The 24051-nt window shown below is 38.4% G+C and overlaps 1 protein-coding gene across 2 annotated transcripts in view; it reads left to right on the top strand.

Moving 5' to 3' along the window:
• Nucleotides 1–24051, top strand: part of LOC113836627 (teneurin-2) — a 934552-nt gene that overhangs the window by 352753 nt on the left and 557748 nt on the right. Inside the window, exon 4 of one of the 2 annotated variants that reach the window (XM_035448194.1) lies at nucleotides 4366–4371. The exons of the other annotated variant lie outside the window; for it this stretch is intronic. Coding sequence (XP_035304085.1) covers nucleotides 4366–4371 — 6 coding nt within the window. The remainder of the gene's footprint in view (nucleotides 1–4365; nucleotides 4372–24051) is intronic. 2 annotated transcript variants of the gene reach the window in all.

Here is a 24051-nt window from a genome sequence, read left to right as displayed (position 1 = left end):
TGGAAGCAGATGCACAAGATCCACAGCCAAGCACTGGGCTGAGTTGAGTTCCAGAAGTCTTGCTGAAGAAAGGGAGGAGGGAATTGTACAAGCCAGAGGGTGGGGGGATCAGGATAGGAGGACCTACAGAAACGTAATCCTTATAGCCTGAAATCCAGGAAATTGCTTGGTTATTCTCAGGGTTTTCTCTCACTGAATGGCTGTTCTGACTTGCATGTTTCTACTGCACTTTATAATTGTATAGTCAGTACAGTCAAATAGGCTGGTGGGCCAAACTTGAAAAGCATTTCCAATCTTAGAATTGGTATAGGTGGGTAAAACGGAGAGAAGCAGAAGTGGTTAGACTGGTAAAAGCAGCAAGCTCCCATTACATTTACTTCTCAAGTGAGCATTCTCATAGAATCACAGAGCATAAAGTCATTTAACAGAGGAGTTCACTGAGAGATGGGACAGCCAAGGGAGAAGACCAACCTATTCCTTCACACTGCTGTTGAAGAAGCTGATCAGATTGTCCTGGCTTAGACAGGATGATCGAGGTTTGTTGTTATTTGGGGTAATTAATAGCACCACCATTAACCTCAGCAGTATCCTGGCTTGTTTTAGAGATGTTAAGGTTTTTAGATCCAAAAGAATCACTGTTGTGTTTAAATGTGAATCTAGGCTAATTGGAAAGTTTTTCACGTATTCCAAGGCATTCATTTTGGTAGTTATCTCTACATCATGGATGAATAATATGAATATCTTGGGATAACCAGACTCGACATTCACTCCCATTTCTATTTTGGTTGCATCTACTAAATAACATTAAATTTCATTACTCTGCCTAAAGTTAATATTACTTTAAAATGCACATGGGGGCAACACTGTCCCTTGAGTTTCCATCTTTCTCATGAGTTCATGTTTTTTTTTTTGTTTGTTTGTTTTTTTCTTCCTAAACCATTGCTTGGGAACTTGCTGCTCAATGTCTAGTACATGAAACAGCATCATCAGCACTAACTGGAATATATTTGTAATGCAGACTCAGAGGAGCAATTCATCAAATTTTTCAGTTTAGCATGTTTCTGAGGGGTTTTGTGTCTACTTAAAACCTAGCTGATCTTAAAAGAGTCATTGTCTACATTGAGTGACCATTTGAATCCCCCACATTGCTGAAAGTCTGCATACAGAAACAGATACAGAGATACATATCTCTAAATAGACAATATTAGGGATATGGTATATTTAAACACTATTTTAGAGGATATATAGATGATAGGTAACTAAATAGATAGATGGTAGATAGATAAATACAAAAGATAGATGACAAATAGATGATAGATTAAATCACAGAAAAATGACTGATACATAAATACATATACACATAGATGATTGATAGAGATAGATAGATAGGATAAACAGACAGATGACAGATATAGGTAACATGATGGGTAAGTAGGTGGGTATATAGATGGATGGATGGATGGATGGATGGATGGATGGATGGATGGATGGATGGGTGGGTATTAATAAGCCTCTTAGACAAGCTAAATTAGCCTGGGAACTTTATTTTACACTCCTTTAGCCAGGTTTATTGATGACATACTCTCATTTTGGTGTTTGTCTGAAAGATTTTTATCATTCATCAATGAATGATAGTTTGAGCCATTTATAAATTTGTAAGTTAGTGTTTATAATCCCTCATAGTTTTAAGATTGAAATGATTTGCTCTTTTGTAACTTAAATTGTTGCTGGGGGATCTGTTGGAAATATGGTCTTTCCTTTATAGGCAATCTGAATTCAACTTTCTGGACTTTAGATTATCTTTGACAATGGGCAGGTTGCCTTGGCTGAGTCTAGATATGTGTTTATATTTTTTAATCATATATAAAAATGAAGAGTAATGTTTTTCACTACATTTGAAAATTTTAAGACAGTTTCATCCCATATTTTGTAATTCCAGGCTTTTCTTTTTCATTGTAAAGTTAGCATTACATAAGAAACATACATTTAAATTCCTATGTGTTCTTATTCTGCCTAGATTAATCTCTTTGTCTCCCTCTTCATCATTATAGATAAAATCTTCATGTGTTCCAGGTCTAATCTGCAGCTGAATGGATATACATAGAAGTTTTATTTCTGTGATTTTATTTTTTCCCTCCTTGAATTTTTATTTAGAACATATCATTTCTAGAAGCTCTTTTTATAATTTGACTAGTCTTTCTTTGAAACTATCTTACTTCTTGTTCACTTTTCTTTTTTTACTTCTTTAAAAAATATATTTAAATATAGCATATGGCCATCTGATTCTCAGAAATCCACTACCTAACCTTTTGTTGTTGTTGTTGCTTCTGCTGCTGCTGCTGCAGAGTGTGATTGGTGAATTCCTATTTTCTCCTTTGTTTTTCAGTTTTACAGAATAACCTCACATGACCTAAATTTCACCCCTAGGTCTTTTGTGAGGGCCAAGGTGAGGATGCATAATTCCACCCTGGTGCAGGAGTGTGTGCTTTCTACTGCTGGGTCCTATAAAGTCCAACCAGCTCAAGACAGTTTTGACTTGCTTTGGAATGTGCTGGCTATGTAAATTTCGAATCCCCTATCCTTGAGTACAGGCCTGTGGCTGTGAATAGTTCAGAAAGGATTTCTTTTCTTCCTTCTAGAAATCAGCATTTGACAAACAAAAATCCCTTGCCTATCTCTTTGCTGAAATAGACATTATTTTAGCGCAGTCTTTGCCTGAGGAGAAGTGCCCTGGCTCTGAGTCACTCACTGAGTTGATGAGGAAAAGAAGGCTCTCTTTGGACCTGCCCTGGGTCATGCAGTACCTCAAAGGCAGATGTCGCAACTGAATCCAAAGCTAGTTGGAAGCCAGTTGTTTTCTTTCCAAAAAAGAAAATAAGCAACAGAATGCCTCTCCTTCTAATAGGAATGGCTTCACCTTTGCTGCTAGCTGGACAAGTAATAGCAGCTTCAGGTATTCCTCATGGTTAAGTCTGATGAATTATAGAAATAGGTTACTTAGATATATTTTAAGAATCATAAGAACATAAAAAAGTCATATGGGATAAGACTTATAGTACGTACTACTCAGTATTTTGTCTTTTATAGTAGCACCAGGGGACATGGTTGTGACATGATGATGGTTGCCCTTCGTAATATTGTCCTCAAAGGGGGCATCCCTAACTGGGGGAGATCTATCATCCAAGAATTTCTCTAAAGTCTTCTCGAACTCTCATTACATTTTTGGTTTGTACAACCTTAAGGCACTGCTTTATATGGAATTGATCTTATACTAGTCAGGACATGGGCTAAATAACCCTGAAGTCTTTTTAAAATACGATTTTAAGTATCATAAATCTTGTTGTATAAGTAGACACTGCAGGAGGAATGAATATAGTGACTGGCTGTAAAGATGAGATTCTGAAATCAGGCAACCTGTCTGTGTTCCAATGTTGACTTTATCCCTGTGTCCTAACTGCATGACCTTGAACACTGTTTACTTGTGTAAACCTGCATTTTTTTTCTCTTAGACTTGGATGGTGATTTGGGAATTATCGTGGGATTTCTATGAAAAAAGCAAACAAGATAACAATCATAAAATACTTAACATAAGCTTGACCTACAGTAATAAGTCAAAAGAAACTGTCCCTGTTACTGTTGTTGTTCATGCTGGCATTGTGGTGAGGGAATAGATAGTTTCTTCATGGTTATGAAATTCCTTCCCAAAAATTGTCTAGTTCCCCAGTTTATATTTTTTTAAATAGTGGGAGGTAGAGAGGCATAACAGACTATGAGGGAGAGGTAAATTATGCTTATACCTTAGAACTATTTAAAATTTTATGGGAAACAACCTAAATAAGTCATCAATCTTTTGGAAAATTGCAGTTGAAATATCTTTGGGTGAGCTTGAAATAGGACTCCTACATTGTGAACAGCAGAGATAGGAACCACCCAAGTGAAAAAGGTTACATTCTATAAGGTTGCATTCTGTATTCTACAGTGGCATAAATTGATTCGGATATGTGGTCATCAGGTTCCCTCAATTATTTTACTTTCTATTTCCCTAAAATACTCAAAACTCAAAAACAAAAGTAGTGCAGTACATAATAACTCTCATATTCATAAAATGGAATTTTTTACCTGCCAAGTACCCTCTCTCCTCTTTCTTAAATGTCTTAGTCTGCCCCGACATTTACTTTGCACAAGTAACAAAACTCAATTTTCATTGACATTATCTTCTAAATACAATCAGATCAAAACTCGCCAGCATCCTTCTCGGGCCTCTCCTGCAAGCTGATGATATAGGATGGGGTCTGTTCAGCTTCCACTCAGTAAGCCCTGATTCCATCGCCTGAAATGTTCTGAGTGCTTTCCACTAGACCAGAGTCAGGGGTGGTCATGGAAAGCAAAAAACTTCAGCAGCGATGCAGGTTGTGGCATTTGTTTGCAATAGGGCTTTCCTACTGCTGAGTGCAGGGACTCTGGGATGGTCAGTCCCCGCGGCTGGCCTGTACCAGCTGCAGTCTCTGCCAACAGGGGCCCTCCCAAGTGCACTTTTATCGTTTTCCGCAGTAGCTTGTGCTTAAAACTGCGGGGAGGAAGAAAGTGAGGTGAAACTGCTAAGAAATGGTAATGAGCATTTACAATGTTCCAACTCAGTTCACACAAGTGTCAACTGCCTTTTGTGACACTTTCAACCTCACACTGAATCACTCAGTCTGCTTAGATTTGGTGACAAGTAGCACGATCTGATCCGTTGTTCAAATGCTAGGCCTCTGAGTGACTTTCAGCAGGGTCTTCGAACTTTTTAAACCTCAGTTGCCTTGTCTGTTAAATGGGACTGTCAATATTAATTGCATTTAATACCCTTAAAATATTGAACTGTTACATATAAAAATTAAAGTGTTGACTTAATATCAGCATAATACACGAGTGAGTTTACCTCAGTATAATACATCTGGATGTGTTTATATGGCTGGTGTAAAGTATTGGCTTTTCACAATCTGAAGACAGATACAAACACATAATAAACTTTTTTCAGATTTTCACAGATCTTAAACTATATATACTATATATATAATATATATATATATATATATATATATATATGGCATTTCAAGAGAATTTTAAAATGTAACAAAAATTCTACATACATTTGGTATGACTATATATCTGAGAGGGGAAACACCTATCAAATTATCTGGTCCATTTCCCAATTTAGTCTTCAATAGTTTCATGTTGGATTTTCTATCAGCATTTGTATGAGATTGAAAGGGTTTCTGGATTGTGGTGCTTTTTATCATTGCAACTAAAATAGTCTCAAACAGGCTGGGTGAGTTGCACAATAGTATACATACATTATCTCTACTAATAAATACTCCAATACATTCAGATATGATGTTGATATACTATTAAGAATATATAGCTTTTTGTAAACTTAAAAATACTTCAGTAAGGAAAGTGTGGTGGAGGAGAACGCTGTCCTTAAAGCTGTCTTCAGTCACAAAGGCAACCCACTGCTAAATCATTGCAGGCTTAAAATTAGATACCCAAGTTTGGGGGGAGATGGATTCTGGCTTGGTTTAGTAGTTCAGCATTGCCTCAGTGCCTCATGTTGGATGTATTTAGAGTCAATTGAGTATCCCAGACTTCAGGCATTTCACTCTAGTATGACAGCATCCAAGCCAGGAAATGCAAGTCTGACCCATTGGTCCATGTAGAGTATCTCTATTCTTTCATCAGAAATGAAATCATCGTCTGGGTTATCTGGATTGTTTCCCTCTTGTTTCATTAAACATTCAACAATCAGGCAAGCTCATGGCATCAGTAGATAATTATACTAAGTCATTCTCCAGGTAAGGGAGGGGTCCACCTTCTTAGGGAACTTGTTAACATAAAGAAAAAATGAGAAAAAATAGGAAAGGAGGAGGGAAGTTGGAAAAAAATAACTCTTGGCCATTTAGTAGACAGGCAGTATTTGTCATGCACCATGGACAGGAGAAAGAGTCTTTCTCTATGCCGCCCACTATTGTTCTTAGGTCAGCCATTATGTCTCTGGTATTTGGACTTCTTACTGATGATCCCTACATGCAGTAATATAATGACAATGGCAGAGGTGATGCCTTCTCTTGAAGGGCGTGGATAACTAGGTTCAGGGCCTCAACACATCCCAGTGTTTCTACCTGTGAACTTCCGATGGCCAGCAACCTTGCTGCGAAAGAAAACAGGAAGCATCTCTCCATTTTGAAGTTTATTTCTTGCTGCAAATCAAATAAGATATTGATCTTTCATCTCAGGAGAAAGTCTTTTATTGGCCCTTTGATGCCACAATTCTCATAACAAAGTCCCCACTGAAGAAAATATGGCCTGCTCTGCTCACCTTGGAAAATCTCGGCTCTGTAGAGCTCTGTGTATGAGCTAAATGTTTATACTCTCCCACCTGCCTGGGCATCTTTTCTTTGTTTATTTAAGGATGCCAGGTCAAGGATGTTAAAGCAAATCTTCACTAGCTCCTCTAAGACCCCTTTATGAAAACAGAGACCCAGGTTCCTGGGTAGATGATCAAACCCTTGTTTTACAGGGACTGAGTTTATGCCTAGGTTTATAGTCCCTTTTCTACTCCTTAGTTCTCATATGAGTGTTTTGTCAACTGATAATCATGCTGTGCAGTGTATTTTAGAAATATTAGCCCCGTGATAAATGTTTTTTCCTTATGGGTCACTCCCCAATTGCATTAATATAACCTGTAACATCATTATATTCTTGAACACTTAGAAAGACCCTTGAACATTCCTTAGAAATAGAAGGTTGCCGGTGTGGATGAGTTCTCCTTTTTGTTTTTAAATGACTCTTCAAATCTTTCCAAGAGGTCCTAAGTGAGAATGATGTGGGAAACACTAACTTCAGGTGATACGGCCTAACCTATGAGAATGAATGAAGAAATGACTGAGCTACCTACAAGGCTGCATTTTAACTGGGCATGCTTTACCACACATACACACCATGCATAACTTCCTTGAACTTTGAAGATAAACACAGCCAAATTAAAAAAGCAAACAAAATAAAAATGCAAGTGACAAGGGTATTTCCAGGGAATCAAGTATGACTTGGTTGAAGACATGCATAGTTCTCAAAATTTTGGTGGGCTCTGTGGTATGTTGCCTTACGTATTTCTCCAGTAGTTTGTATTTGCTTTTAGATGCACCGTGAGAAATCTTTTAGATCTGAAAATTTTGAATCTTTAAAATTTTCCTGCTTTTAGATTGAAGGTGCATGCAACCTCCTCCTCTTTGTTTCTTTTTTTATTAATTCATTCTTTCAGCTAGAGATTTATTCAACAGATGACAACCTTTATTAAGAAATAAAAATTATATTTTTTCATTTAATTGTGCATGAATATGGCTTTCATTCTAAAGACACAGATAATCAGCTATTAAATTTTTAAACAACAAATGAAGATAGACAATCGGATTCCTTGTCGTTTTTTCTTGGAAAGAATTAAGGCAACAGCATAAACATAGGCTGGAGGTGTAGCTCAGTGGTAAAATGGTTGCCTGGCATGCACCAGACACTGAGTTCTGTCCCCAACTGAGAAATAGGGGAACAGGGAGAAAAGAAGACATAAAATTAAGCAGCTGCATATTCAATGCCACAAAGGATTGGTTTAAATGGAGCTTTGAACATCCCACTCACAAATATCCATATCCACATTTTCCTCCTATGCCATCCTCCACGGCTTCATCTCTTTCCCTTAGACCAGTTTCCTACTTCACCTGTGGAGTTTCATTAATCCAACTCCAAACGGAGAAGGCATAGGCTTCATGGTTTCCTGCTGTCAATGCTGTGTGGGAATAGAGAGCAGGGTGTTGATGGGGGCAGGGTGCCTGTAATTAAGCATAGTGGTTTAAAGGATCACTTTGAAAAGATGAATATTCTCTCACAAGCCAGTGGTTGTAGGTCAGAGGCCACACTTTCCTAGCTAATAATTGTAGAATCCACTGCTGTCCCCTTTGAGTTTTTTTTTTTAATAAAAGACTATTAAAACTGAATAAAAGCTTAATAAGTAGATTAGTTAGAACAATAGTCCTCATGAGAATGTTTTGATTCGGGGTATAGCTGCTAAAGATAACCCTAAATGCAATCAGGTTGAGCTCCCTGCCTGTGTGAAAGGAAGGTAATACCCTGAGAGATTTCCCAACAGATGACATTATTTTTTAAGTGTCTCTTTCTACATTTAAATTAGTCTTTCCTCTGGGCAGCAGCAACAAAACCTTTGTTAAGAATCACCACAGAAGCAGAGCTCTGAATAAATGCTCAAAGGAAAATGATTTTTGAGAATTTGCTTTTCAGATGTTTCACATCAAAAAGATGGATGGCAGTGCATCCAAGAGGGAGTGCTTTGTGATCCTTCTCTGTCCTCTTTGTAATTTTAAGGATCAAAACTCCCAAGGTGGCCTGAGATAAGGACAAAGAGAGCGGTGCGATTTTACTAAACACATACACATTATAAAGGGCAATGTGATCCAATGTCACCGAAGGTATATGTGCATCCCATTCTCTTTGTTTCATTTTATTAATTTCATTCTTTGGAATAGAGGTTTGCATTCACTTTCCTCTTCTCTAGTACCACAGTTCTCTCTGTATTTAACGAGAAGGAGACTCAGGATAAAGTTGTCCAGATTCGATTGTTCTAAGGACAATGGATGCTACTAGCCAGTTAAGTTCTTCCGATGAGATAAAACCATCCATATTGATACCCTGCCTTCCCTTCTGTGACATGCACACTCAGTGAGGCTGACCCCTGCTTTCCACCTCTCTCCTTCCATCTCTTCTCCAGACACTCTCTTTTTTTTTTTTTTTTTTGGCATTTTCCTGTGCCAGTCACCTTTAGTCTATGTGTGCTGTCTCAACAACCTAAGTTAGTTAGTACTACAATGTTTCAAAAAATATCTATGACTGGTCTGTTTGTCACCCTCTGGCTAGCCACCCCAAACACGTCCATTTACTCTCACTCTTTTATTGTCTCCCAAACCATTGTGTTGACTAAGAAACTTAATGTTTTGCTAAAAAAAAAGACTGAGACCAGGCCCACTCTCAAGTATGTAAGCTTTTGAAGTCTTCTGTCACAAGATTAATCAAAGGAAATCTTTGCTTTGCCTGTCTGTACTATTCAACTATAATAGTCGAAAACTGTTACATTTTTCCCTTCCCCACACTCAATTAAGCCTTTTGCCTCAGGATGATCAAAATCTTAGGGGTTTAGCGCAAGTTATACATAAAAAACGACTTGGTCAACAGGCAGTGGTGGCACACACCTTTAATCCCAGCACTTAGGAGGCAGAGACAGGTAGGTCTCTAGGAGTTTGAGGCGAGCCTGGTTTACAGAGCTAGTTCCAAGACAGCCAGTGCTGTTACACAGAAAATCCCTGTCTCAAAAAACAAAAACAAACAAAAATTACTTGGTCTCATGCACATACCCCACAGCTCTATTGTACTTACTGGCAAATCTCCATTTTATACAGTTACTATGAATTAAAATGGAATTGCTTTTCAGTATGTTTCAACATTTAAGTAGTTCTGAAATAATTGAAGAAGCTTTTGGGAGTCTGTTAGCGAATGAAAAACTTTGTGCTTATTGTCAAAAAACATGTATCACTTAGTCACTCTGATATGTCATAGAATGGGGATGTTAGGGCCTGATGTCCTGAAATGTTTCTTGAGTTCATCTAGAGGTGGATCTCAACCTGTGGGTTACATCCCCTTTGGCAAACGTCTATGTCTAAAAATATTTACATTAAATACATAATGGTAGTGAAATTACAGTTATGAAGTGGCAACAAAAATAATTTTATATTTGGGGGTCACCTCAAAATTAGGAACTGTATTAAAGGGTTGCAGACTTGGGAAGGTTGAGAATCATTGATTTAAAGTCTAACTTGCCTGAATAGCTTTATTTAAGTTCATGGAAAAGTCACTTCCCCAGTTTCTACATCAGTAGGCTGGGGGAGGCCCCAACTGATACATCATCATCATCATCATCATCATCATCATCATCATCATCATCAGGTTTGTAGGTTTGCAAACAAAGTAGTGGGTTTCACCATGGGCATCTTCACACATATGTGTCACTATATTTTTATTCATTCTCCTCATCCACTGCCCTCTCTTTCCTTCTAGTGCCGGTATGTAGTTTTGTTTTGGCTTTTTAACATTCTTCCAAACAATTCTGACATCTAGTCAGGCTTGACAATCCTTGAACTAGTTTTGTACGAATAAATATCACTTTAATTTAAATATTTACGTGTGTGTCCTGAAGAGATGGCTCAATGGTTAAGAGCACTAGTTGTTCTTACAGAGGACCCAGGTTTGATTCCTAGCATCCACATGATAGCTTACAGCCCTCTGTACATCCAGTCCCAGGGATCTAATGCCCTCTTCTGACCTCCACAGGCCATGCAGGTACTTGATACACAGACATACATAGAGGCCAAACATCTATACCCATTAAGATGAAAGAAAAAACAATTTTAAATATTTATGTATGTGTGTACACATGTATTTACACATTATCTTTGTAAACAATCATTTTCCATATATATATATATATATATATATATATATATATATATTTCTCATATCCATGCTAAATGTATATCAAGTTTATAGTTAGTGAAATATTATAGGCAGGATTCTCACAAATATTTTCCTAAAAATTTGCACACAATTACAAAACTAAACACTGTACTTATAATTCACCAATTCTCTGAGATATAAACATTTCAGTAGTTGTGGTAATCATTCTTTATTGAGCTCAGTGAGCAGTGTGCTAGGATCCATGTTTTCCATGCATTATCCAATTGACTCTCACAACAGATTTATGACACTAGAATGTACGTGCCTGCTCTAATGTAAGTCACACATTCTTTAGGAATCATGGAGTGTAGAAAATCATGTGACAAAGCATAAACTTAGCTCTCCAGGCTAATTTGAAACCACCCAAAGTCTTTTAAAAAATGGCAATCAGAATGTTTACAAAACAATTAATCTTTTTACAAAATGAGAGCAAACACCAGCAGAATGAATGCCTCTAATTCATGTATATGCCACATGTCTTTAGTTTTTAAAAATTTAGGTAAATAGCCTATAGCATTGTTCATTGTAGATTTAGTTCCTTTGACATAAGACGATATCCATTTATGTGATCTTGCAAACTAACTGCAACTAAATGACCAAGTACCATGCAGAAAAGCTCTCCAACCCATCTCACTCAACCAGGCTTTCAGTAGAAGCTTTAAATCTAATCTTAAGTGACACTTTGTGGAGAAACCATTGCTTATGACTTGCTAGTTTTTGAGATCTGTGGGACCTGAAGAACCAAGTCAGGGGCTGGTGTGTCTGCTTCCTACATGAGAGGTTTATCTTGACAGGTGTGAGGGCAGATGTCTATACACATACCCACACCTGTTTCTCTTAGGAACACGGCATTAGACACATTGTTGACCCAAGTATGAAAGAATAAGAATTAAGGATATAATAAGTTATTCTACCATTAGAAAACTGTTTCTATGAAAAGTAAGACAAAATTTAGTCCTACCCTCTCTGTCAGGCATCGCAAACAGAGTGTGTGAAGGCTTGACTAGCTGGTACCAACAAATCAAAAGAGCTACACTGACCCAGCACAGAGATGAATGTGCACCCCTGACACATGAGAGGAGGCAGTTATCACACTTCATATACAGTACATTGAGTCAATGATACCTGTTATCACTTACAGCCATTTTACCAACGGGTAGGTTCCACTTAGATGTTTTAAATGTTTTAGCTTATTTATGAGTATGAGTTTTTTTTGCCTGGACACATCTGTGCACCACATGCATATCTGATGCCAGCACAGACAAGAAGAGGGTATTGGATCCCTCTGAATTACAGACAGTTGAACCCAGGTCCTCTGGAAGAATAGCCAGTGTTCTTAACCACTGAGCCATCCCTCCAGCTCCAGCTACATAATTACACTTTTTATAAAGTCACTTTTGTATATACATCCACTAGCAAGACTTTCCAATGTAACATAAATTACGCTGTGTTGGTTCAAATTCTCTGTGCTTTGGGTAATGGGAAATGTTTGCTTTTTACTCTTTTGTTATTGTTTCAGATTTCCTATTGTGTCTGTGCTATTTAATAATCACAAAGCAATGAAGTTATTCTGATATTTAAATTCAAAATAAATAGATTTATCTTAGGCTTTTACTTGTCTCCTTTACCAAAACAAACTTGCTCACAGTCAGTTATGAGGTAGAGTTCAGCATGGTAGTATCTGCCTATTAACTCAATACCAGGAAGACTGAGGGAAGAGTTAACAAGTTTAAGGTTACACTGGTCTACATAGTAAGATTCTATCTCAAATTTGAAGATAGAGGACACTGGTCTCAATGTCTGACTACTAGGGAGACTTATGAAACACTGTGCATTCCTTTCAATTCTACACCGTTTGTTCCCTCTAATTAAGATGTAAGCACAAACCACATATGCTATATACCAAATATTTGAGGTTATAGTGGGAAGACTTCATATTTTGGAACAAAGGATGCTCAAGGGAGCATTAGAAAACAATACTCAAGCATTAGAAAAGATATCCGAATAGTAGTCAAAACACTGACTTTCAAGTTAGTGGTCTTGGAACGGGAGTAAAGCTGAAAGACCTCAATTGAGGCTACAACTTCTGTGAAAATTGAACCCTAGAGACACCTTCTAGCAAATACCTTATATTTTGGAGTATAGTACAATTCCTATTTTATGTACCCTTCTACTGACCTGTCTCTTTGAACCCTACAGGCACTTGACAACTAATGAATAAACTAGTATTGTCTGCTCTTGGGCTATTGCAGACCCTTTTTGTGTCTATAAAAGCTATCATTTCTCCGACATATGGGAGAGGGTGCAACATAGGGAAGGGTTGTGTAAAATAACTGAGATAGCATGGGTTAAACCCCAGAGGCACTAATGACATTGTATCCACAGAGCAAAGTTAGAGTATTCTATAATGATGTCATTAAGACTCCTGCAAAAACTAACTTATCGCTGACTAGAAATTCTCTATTCCATTCTCTTTAAAATAGGAATAAACTCCAGGGTGTATAGCTACACATGGTTATTGACATTGAGTATCTGTGCCTCCGGTCACTCTGTTGAAACAGGCTGACCTTCTTGCGTGCAGTTTAGTCAACTCAGCTGCCCTTTCGAGGGAGACAAATGAATTTCCTGGATTATGCAGGTCAGGTCACCTGGGGTCAAAAACTGATTATTCAGTCATGCTAGCACCTCTGTTCTACCTGGATGCCTTTGCATGCTCGTTCCTGGGGTCTTCACCTTTGATTTAGTGCCCCAAAATGTTTATTCCCGTGAAACTACATATGCAAGTCAAATGCAGACATCCCCAACTGATGCCTGTTACACATTCAAATCCTTTCCCCTGGAGGCAAGTATGCAAAACGACTGTCCCAAACATGTGTCTGAAAGGCAGAATAGTAAGAGTGAGGAAATGTAATTATTTTTGAGATGATATTACAAATTTAAGCCCAAGGTTGGCTACTTATTACTTGATCTCAGACAAGGTATGTCATTTCTGCATGCCTCAATTCCCTCCCATGTAAAATGGGATGGATAACAGAACCCCATCCTTAGTGTAGATCAAGTGAGACAAGTATATAAATCTCTTAGTAATACTCAGACAGTAGAGGTAACGTTGATGAATGCAGGTTCAGGGGTACCCATGTCTGGTATTTTATCGGAGGAGCATCAGTTGAACAGAAATGCAATCTCTCGAAACCCAGAATGTAGATTGTGTTTGCGTTCTAGCTGGTCACATTGTCAGCTGTGAGGCTTTTATAAATGTCTTCCTATCAAAACAACACAATCTTTATGTCACCGAGTTCTGTTTAAGCTTTGGCCCCAGACAGCTCCAAATTTGCATTCCCTGAATATGCATTCTGTATTTCACTGTCTCACAAAACAAATGCACAAAAGTCAATCTTCAACTTAAGAGTAACCGTTCTGTCACACTGACATGCTGTCCAATGAACAGCAGGGAAAGAACCAGGTCACACAGTATATGTAAGTTTTCTGATGCTACCAAGTAAGCCCAATGCCAATAAGATATAATGGGATTTTTAAAACCATGTTATACTCTAATGAGATTGGCATGGTTTATTAATGGTCTGTGCCTGTTTTGAATGAGAAAGAGAAAGCATCTTGTATCTTGCTGTTCCGTGTGCTACACAGAGATTTTTGCATGTTTGCTGACATTTAAATAACTCAAAGGGTGGAGAGTTTGACAGCAGATTGGGGTTCTCAGCCAGAAAGGAATCTGTGTTGGCTCAGCAGTGGTCCTGTTCTTCCATTAGTATTCTTTGACTTTGAAAGTCACTGACATCCACAGTGTGCTCTGTTCTGCACCTGGGAGGGCCAGGTCTGAGTGATGAACTACTCACAGTGCTCAAGTGTCACCAAGACTGCCCTTCAATCAAGGCATCTCTGGAGTCACAGGAAGACAGATCTTGTTTATAGTCGTTCAAGCCACTTTCTTGACCGTGAAGTTTGATGACTTTGTATGAGAGGTGGTCTAGTGGCTTCATGGTGGGAAGGGGGAGAGAAGTCTGATTCTGCCACTTAAAATAGTTTGACCTGATTGAAGGAACAATGTCCCTGAATGGATATAATGTGGAAAAGTAATAGTATCTAGTACAAAGGGAATTGGTGGGATTTGTTGCATATATTTGAGAACCAGTAGCAATTATGATAAATCAGGAAAAAAAATTTCAAGTTGAAAATACAAGAGATATATTTTTCTTTGTCTACTGAGCCATCTTCCTAGCTCCCCAAAACTATACTTGTATAGGCAGTTTTTCATCCCATGGTTGTATTCCTTAGACTTAACTGATGTCAGAGACCAGTCTGACTTTTTAAACTGTAGAATTTAAAATCCCTGCTGTGCTTGATAGCAACCTGGAACAGGTTAGGTGAGGTCTTAAGTTCATTCACTGGCATAGACATTTTTTTTAAGCTGCCACTTTTTAAGCTCTCCATCTCTGCAGCCATAAATTTTAATATGTTTACATATATATCATGGGTATACATTCAACACACAGGCAGCTATTCCAGAATATGGATGTTACCAATATTGCTGATGTGAAGGCAAGACCATTTCTTTTTGAACAGTGGTGATTGATCTGTTGATTTACGTGCTCTGCTCTTTATTCTACTTATTTATTTATTTAGATTTAGATTTAGATTTAGATAGGGTCTTAGGTAACCCAGGGTGACCTCATATTCACTATGTAACTGAGGCTGGTTTTGAAATCCTGCTATTCCTGCCTCTGTCCTCCATGTTCTGAAATTACAGATGTGCACCACCAAGCGTGGCACCATTTGTCATTTTTTCCAGGAAGTCTTCCTAGGACCACATGCCTCAACCATGACCACTCTTTTCTTAGGCAAACGCCAATGTACATATTGTATGTTTGACAGAGAAGTTTTGCATGTGTCGTGTTGTTTAACGCATGTTCCCAAGTTTACTGGTATTCTCTGAGACTATTCCTGAGTACCAGGAATGACAAATAAATATGACAAATGGGTATGCAAAGATTTGTCCCTTTTCAGTTACAATGCATGTTCCTAATCAAAGCAGGAACCATGCCTTATACTCTTATTGTTAAAGAGTGGTATATGGGTAATTCTTAAAGAGCTGTAATATTACTTGGAGATTAAAGGGGTGGAAAACATGTAAATATCCAATTATCGATGGGCTGGTTCTGCCTCCGAAGCAGCAAAGTTGGCAACATTCAGATTCTGAAAAACATTGACCATGGTTTAAGTGCATGTTAAATGCAAATGCAGTGAGCTGTTGTCCCATAGACTGCTTATGTGGAATTGTTTAAAAGTCTGTATCAATGAGAATGAGCTCACCTTTCCTAATCTAGGCTTCCTTTTGAAACGGTAATGAAGGTGGTGAGTGGTGTTGCATGACCATAGTCCCAGGCCTGGAAGTTAGACTGGCAAAGAACCATTCAAGGCCATCAGCCTTTACATAGTATGAGCCAGGTGAGCCTGTCCCAAACAAAACAGAACCACCAGAAAACACCAAAAGATTCTGTTATAAAAAAAGGGAAAATGCTTGGGGATGACTGTTTTGAGACACTGATGGCTCCCAGCAGCTTTCTCTTGTGTTTATAGTATGTGATATCTTTTAAATAATATATTGAATCCTTCACCAGAACAATGCTCTATGCATCTAAACCTATCTTTCCCTCACTCCTGAAATATGCTTCAAAAAGTTATGACATTATTAGAGGGTGTGTGTGTGTGTGTGTGTGTGTGTGTGTGTGTGTGTGTGTGTGTGTTGCTTTTGTCATCAGGAAAAAAGTCAAACTAATTAAACTTTGTGAGAACAGCATACCTGGAAATGACCTTCCAGAACCAGCTGAGGTCTGCAGGTAGTTCTTGAAACTAAATGTATGCATGTTGTACAATGAGGGCACTGGGCGGTCAGCGGCCTTTCCCTCCGTGCTCAGCTCAGCCTCTCCCAGCTGCCTTTCAACATGCAGAGGACAAAGCAATGTCATCAGATCTCATCCCCAGTGTCATCCACAGATTCTAAGCCCTTGTTTAACAACATTCCAGTGTTTCCAGTTACCGCAGGGGAATAATAAACGTAAAATCATTGCTTAAACATGGTTCATTTTAATTGTCCTTAATGATAAGTAAAATCATATCAAACAATTCTAAACCAGTAATTGCATTTACTTTCACTGTGTTATTATCATGTAACACCAAATATAGAAAAGAATTACAATATATATTCACTTATATTATGATTTAGTACGAAAAATGGGTGGCTTAGGGAGTGATCACTTTCTTTTCTAGTCATCAATTCTATGATCATTGTCATTTTTTGGTTCTTCTCAGTTGAGAGGAAAATCAAAGCTAAACTTTTATTCTTCACCAAAATCTATAGATATTAGTGCCTTGTGATTTCTTCACATTTTTAGGCATTATTATTTCTGAAGCTTTTCTTTTCAATATAAAGATCTGCAGGAAACTTCAAATGTTTATGGATCCATATACTATTAAAATGTGGTTTAAAATAAGTGAAGAAAACTCTGTGAACATATTTGTTGATAGTGCCAGAGATTTTAAAGTAAGTTTGAAGAGACTATTATCCACATTATTAACCTATCTTCCCCAAATGTACCAAGTTTAAGATATTTCGTTGTTCTTAATACATGAGCTAGAGATACTTGCATGTTTTATTTTTTATTTGTGTGTGTGTGTGTGTGTGTGTGTGTGTGTGTGTGTGTGTGTGTGTGTGTGTGTGTAAATGTAGATGTGTATGCCATGGCATGCATGTGAAGGTCAAAGGACAACTCTGGGAGTCAGTTCTTTCCTGCCCTCTTGTGAGATCTGGGGATAGATCTCAAAATATCAAATCTATAAAAAAAAGTACTTCTACCTACTGAGATATCTTGCTAGCCCACAAGATGAAAATATGCTCAATGTTAACCAATAGGCAATTGTTTAAGTAAATGGATTACTAATACAGTACGGTGTGGCTCCTGAAATAATGATATAAACAACACTGATGGCATTTTTTAAATTGGACAATAATAGCTCATAGACTTTCCTATCTAGGACTACCGTTGCTATGTAAAGATTAGGTCTTAGCATATACAAAAGATATGTATTGGCAATGCAATGTGACCATCTCAAGACAGTTACATAACAGATGGCTTTGGTAGTTTTCATTTCCATAGTTTGTATTTTGCCCTTTTGGGTTCTCTAAGATAAAATGCTCTATTTCTAAATGGGAATACATATGTGTTCTTAAAAGGCAGAGATGACTCCTTTATTGTTATTGAGAAGATGCCTTCTGTGTCTCAAAAGAAACCATCAAAAAGGGTTCCTTTGATGGCACTGGTGCATTGTTGGGAGGTTGGCAAAACAGTTTATAGGCACATTCTGCACTGGGTTCAGCTTTCCTTTCTGAGGTGGTCTTGTGCTTTGTGACCTCTGGCACTGTGGCATCCAGTCATTTGTTCATCCTTCTTTGGTTTCAGCCCCAAACTGCTATACAGAACACCATTAGACAGAAAGGTGGCTCGGGTGTGTAGGCATTCTTTCCATCATGCCTGTGAAGAAAGTGTGTGAGTGAGTGAAAGCACAGGCCAATGAAGCTCTTGCTGCCAATCAGGCTGGCACAGTCACAAACAAGATGCCCTCTCTCGTAGCCAATTTTCTTGGCTGACTTTGTCTGTATAATTGCTTCAAATCTGTATTTCCTTTACCTATCTTGCTCTGGCTTAAATGTTGAATATTGTATTTTCCCTCAAAGAATGTCAATAAAGATTTTATTTTTTTCAATTACTGTTGCAGAGAATGTTTTCCTTTAGGAAAACTAAAATTTAATAACTTTTCTTCGGCAAAGTTGACGATCTCTTTATTCTCTCCATGATGACTATAGTCAATCAGCAGTCAGTTGGAAGCCAAGCTAAACATAAAGTGATTAAAAGAAAACCAAAACACAAATACACCCTCTTGAAAAGCTAATCACATTATGAAGCTCTAAGCGTGAGTTATGAGGTAGCTGTGGCTGGCTGGGTTTTGATGAAGTACCTATAATTTCATATCAGCTGCCACAGGACTCGCTGACTTTCCTCTAACTTTAAAATGTGATTTACCCTGTTATCATCTATTTATGTGCTCTTCAAGATCTACCCAGGAAAAAATAGTATTAATATTATGTTAAACTGGATTACTTTAAGAGTTTCAATTTCTCACATTCATATGGTGAAATGGAAGTGATAAAAAATAAAATAGGTAATTCATTAGATTTCAAAGCTCCAGGTGTTAAGGGGAAAAGCATTTTTCCCATTTATGGAATCCATATGAATTCATATGTTGTCAATATGTACTATGTATGTACTTCTGTTGAAAATACCCTTTAAATTAGGAGCACTTGGAAATGTTTTAAGTAAGGGAGATATAGGGTCCTGATTAATTTCAGTACAATGGATTCATAGTTCAGCTCTTCACTAGTCTTTTATACCAGTGCTACATGCAAATTTTTACTTTAGAAATGGTAATTAAATAAGGAAACCCAAGAATCTAATTTCTCAGGCTGCCTTCCTGGTATGTGTTATTAGAAATTGACACTATCTGACATACGCTTTGTAGATTTTTATGATGAATCAATATTCTCCAGAAGGAATTTGATCATATTGATGAGTTTAAAGTGACATCACTGGCCCCACCTGTAGGAAAATGAAAGCTGGACCCTTTACAGTGGTCACCTGAAATGGGCTGAGACATTATGCTTGAAGGAATGGCTCAGATGGCTTATGCTTTGTTGTGATGACAGCTCTTTCATTGGCCAAGGAAGACTTTGCTCTTAAGAAATTGGTGTTTTCTAATTACCTGGTTAAGTAGCATTAGTCTGTCTCCTCGTTATCTTTCTGTTATCCTCATCATTCTTCAAGATACAGGCTCTGGAGACCTTATTCTCCAAGCTACAGTGGACTCTCGTTCACAGTGTTCCCCTAGGCTCCCTGCTGAATGAGTTCATTAATCATTCCAATCTTATAATATATATTTAGTCTGCTATATGCTGGATATAGTAGTAGGTAATGGGTAGTGGTTATTTAAAAACAAATCCATGTCTTTATATTGCTTATAGACTTGCAGAGAAAATTTAAATAAATATACTGGGTGCTTTAACTTCATGGGAAAGACAGGGGAAGAAGTTCCTAGGCAAAAAGACATTATCAAGGGATTTGGGGCAAGTGAAAGATGATGCAAAAACCAAAAGCAATAGGTAAGAAGATTGTTTGAAATGAAGTGGAGGTACTGAAAATGGTGAAATATTGGGGTGTCCTCTTGGTTTTGATTGGAATGTTGATTTAAGGGCAGAGGAACAATTTAAGCAGGAAGGGCCATCAGGAGATGCATGGATTTGGAAATTTCATCTACTCCAGGGTGGAAAACCCAAGAAATGTAAGACCTAACTAAGACAGTACAGACACCAGAACATGGGTAGTAGAGGATGGTGGTCCCGGCTGGCTATATTGAGTGACAGAGATATCAGGGAGAATCATCATCATCCTCACATATGTGGAGAGGAATATATTCAAAGACTTCCATAGGTACTAGAAACTGCAGCTAGGACCAAACACTTTATATATGCTGGTGCTTTTTTTTTTCTCAACACGTCTGCAATATGTTATGCATAAATTAGGAACAGTAAACCCTCTCCAAACAGTCTATGTTATTCCATCTTTTCCTTTCAAAGAATAACTAAGAAATCTTTGGTTTATCTACATTACTACCACCACTAAGCTCGGACTTGGGGGCCATTAGATAAAATAGAGGTTACTTGAACCATCGTTGTGGCCCTGTAGTAGTCAACCTGATGACAAGAGACTAACAGATAGGTAGTATCTCCAGTGTGGATGCGCTGGACGAAGGGATATTTCATGACCTTAGAAAGGGCCATCTGTCTCTTAATCACTTTTTAGTAGAAATGTCAAAAATCAAGAAAATAGACATGGCTCTAGTTCAAAGAGAGATGGTGGACTCTAAAGCCTCCTTCTGGGTCCCAACTCAGTCGTCTAATAATCTTTACCTTCCCTTAGCCTGCTCCATAGATATCCCTCTTCTCTCCCTCCATCTGCTACCTCATATTGCTATTTGAGAATTTTGGCAAGAGTTTGCATGCTCCCCAGGAATCCATGTTCTCTTGGTCCTTCTGGGACCCCCTCTCCCCCAGTTCTGTCATTGTGGGGTCTGTACTGAAGGACGGTGTGCAACACTAGTAGTAGCTCTCACCTCTACTTCTCTCAGGCACTCTCTTTGTCTTCAAAAGACCCATAAGGAGAACTGGACTCATTTTACAGAACACCTGGTGATAAGACTGGAAGCTGTACCCTTCTGTAGCTGAGCCAGGGCCATCTCTGCTCTCCCAATCATGATTCAGCCCTGAGCAGCCACAGTCTGAACTTTGAGAATCACTCAAGTGGCCTAAAACCTGCCAAGCCTGGGTAATAACAAATAGATAGAAACCCCCACTCAACAGAGGTGAGCCAGATATCCATACCAAAAGACACAGCCAAACACCCAAATCCAGATGCTTAAGTCCCACCATACAAAACATACCACAAGAAGCAAAGCAGCATGCCTCTCTAAATAACTATGAATTTCTCAATAGTTCCCAATGAGGACAACTTAGATGACATTCAGAATAACAAATTCAAAAGAACAACTATAAATATGTTTGACATCTCAAAAAGGACATGAATAAACCCTAGCATGAAGGCCAAGAAAACACAAGCAGGAAGATAATTTAGGCTATGAAAATTGAATTTGATAAAAAGGTAAAATATTGAAGAAAACATAAACTAAAATAAGCCCATTCTATGAATGCTTTTGAGTCTCTCTCTCTCTCTCTCTCTCTCTCTCTCTCTCTCTCTCTCTGTCTCTCTCTCTCTCTCTCTCTCTCTCTCTCTCTCTCTCTCTCTCTCTCTCTCTCTCTCTCTCTCTCTCTCTCTCTCTCTCACACACACACACACACACACACACACACACACACACGATGGGATTTACACCTGGTACTCTAAACCCAGTATAAACTCATGGGTGAAGAGGACTTCAGCCTGAGAGGGTAAACATAAAATTGTTTAGATGAATTGCCAAGGTGCCAAGGCACTTTCTAAACATTTGTTCATAGCCATGATCAAATGCTGCTCCTACCCTTCATCAGTAAAGCTCTCTTTACAAAGAACAGCAGTGAATGCAAAGACCCATGGATGCTCATGATACTGACAGTCTGGTCCTCAGCCCTTGACAGGGCATTGATCTCACCCCCTGTAAGGCTCGGGGAACATTGTAAAAAGAGGGATGGAAAGGTGTAAGAGTCAGAAGACAGGAAGAAGTGCTGTGGAATGTTGTCTTCAGGGAATGATGCACCATACAGGAATTGTGGCTATCTGCACTAGGCAGGTACAAGACTGGGCCTATCCACAGACATTTATCACTGAGAGGGCCACCCAGAGCCCTGTATCCTGGCTGAACTGTTGGTTACTTACAGAATCTGGAGGATGGGCAGACATTGTCTTCAGCTGTGCAGCCACTAAGGCTCTGACTGGGCTCCGGTGGATAGTTTCAAACCCTTCATCACACAGTGTATCCTAGTTAAACTAGGTGGGGATCAAAAAGAACAAGGAAAACAAATAAAACCTGAACAATGTGAACAGGTGACCTTTAGGGGGAATAGATAGGTAAAGAAGAGATGACAGAGAACTTCAGGAGAGAAGGAATTTACAGTAATCGGAATGCATGTTATACATGTATGCAACTATCAAAGAACAAACTCAGTAAAAGTTTTTGAAAATGAAAGATGGTTCCTATGATGTCATCCTGGTTTTTTTTTTTTTTGGTGTGAAAATATTGTGGCCTCTTAGGAAAATATTGTTTATATGAAATAGAATAATGTTCATTATGCTTATCATTAAAACCAAGAGTGTAGTGGTGTTTTATATAAACATCTGGTTGGATGTAATAGAATCCCAAAAGCTGCTGATAATTGGGTTTGTGTGAGAGAATATGCATAAGCAGCGTTAGAAATAACATTGTCACTTTCTCCGTGGCCCAAGTAGCATGGCTTCCTGAGATAGGAAAACCCATATTTGTCAGACAGGAAATTTATGTTCCCATGAAAGGGGCACCTGACATTATAATGAAACTCACAAAAGCATGTAAAGAGGTTTAGAAGAAAACAAAACGTTCCAAAGTGCAGAAATAATTGATGGAATCATAATAATGCTAATTTTAATAACAATCAATCTATGAATAGCCTGCCAGCTTCACCCTCTAACACATTGTACTCTTATTTATGATCATTCTAATGTAATTGGAAGTATTTTTCAATTAAAAATGCATGTAGTACTTGGACAAAAGAAATGTTTCTTAGGTGACTGGCTGGCAATTGTGCTTGCCTCTGGTTCCACCAGCTTTAGAAAGGGATGCACTGCAAACTCTATATAGATGCAGTCATGGGACAAACCAAGGGCCTACTCCTGCAGCTGGCAAGGGGACCCCCAGTGCCAGCTACTCTTCTCCCATCATAATCAGTAAAAGGATCCTAATACCCAAACAGTGCACACTGAGGCTTCTCTGATGAGGTCTTTAATGTTCACTGGATGCTTCTGGAGAAGACAGATGGTCTCAGCCTTGGCCACCTGTCCCAGTTGGTTGATGCTCTTTCCCAATAAAGCTGCCTGATGCTTGGTTCTCATGTGGCTGATCCTAGGGGTTGCCTTTGTTTTGCATTGAGGATTTGGGGGGAGGATCATTGGAGCTTTTGCATTCTGGAAACTCAGGCTGTGTCCCATTCCTTAGCACTACAGTGTATCTGACTCATCAAGATTGAAGTCACACATTGACATTTTATACATAAGTTGTATCATTAAATTATTGATGGAAAAAAATCTGTGATGTTCAAAATCAGAGCTGTTTGCCTAGGGATGCATGGCTTTCTATTGGAAAGTCCAAACTAGTGTCCAAACGTAAGGATGGATTGCTCACCCCCAAAACTCTTGTCAATTGTTCTACATTTTCTAAGTGAGAAACAAAGGAAGAATTTGGTTTCAGTACTTTGTGTATGGATAAAGTATGCCATGGAATATGCTATTTTATGAGCATCAAATTATTTCCTCAGTTTTAACAAGTCCTTTTCTCACTGAGAATGGTGGTAGTTGTTACAGTCATCCTCAAAAGAACACCTACTACGTGAATATCTTTGCATGCATTAACTCAGTTGATTCATGCATGCTGTTAACAGATATCCCTGTTCGGTTAGTATCATTAAATTACTGGTGGAAAAATCTTTGACATACAAAAGCAAAGCCCACATAGAAGATCTTGTGGCATCTAGACCCCCAGCCTTCAATTTGTATTTAAATCTGCCTTGGTGGCTTTGACACTAAGGTACTCTTTAAGAAGATACTCTGAGGGGGGGTAGAGCTGACAATT

This window comes from Cricetulus griseus, chromosome 7, assembly GCF_003668045.3.
Source record: "Cricetulus griseus strain 17A/GY chromosome 7, alternate assembly CriGri-PICRH-1.0, whole genome shotgun sequence".
NCBI lineage: Eukaryota > Metazoa > Chordata > Mammalia > Rodentia > Cricetidae > Cricetulus > Cricetulus griseus.
Note: the sequence above shows the minus strand (reverse complement) of the source record. Positions and strands in the feature narration are given on the sequence as shown.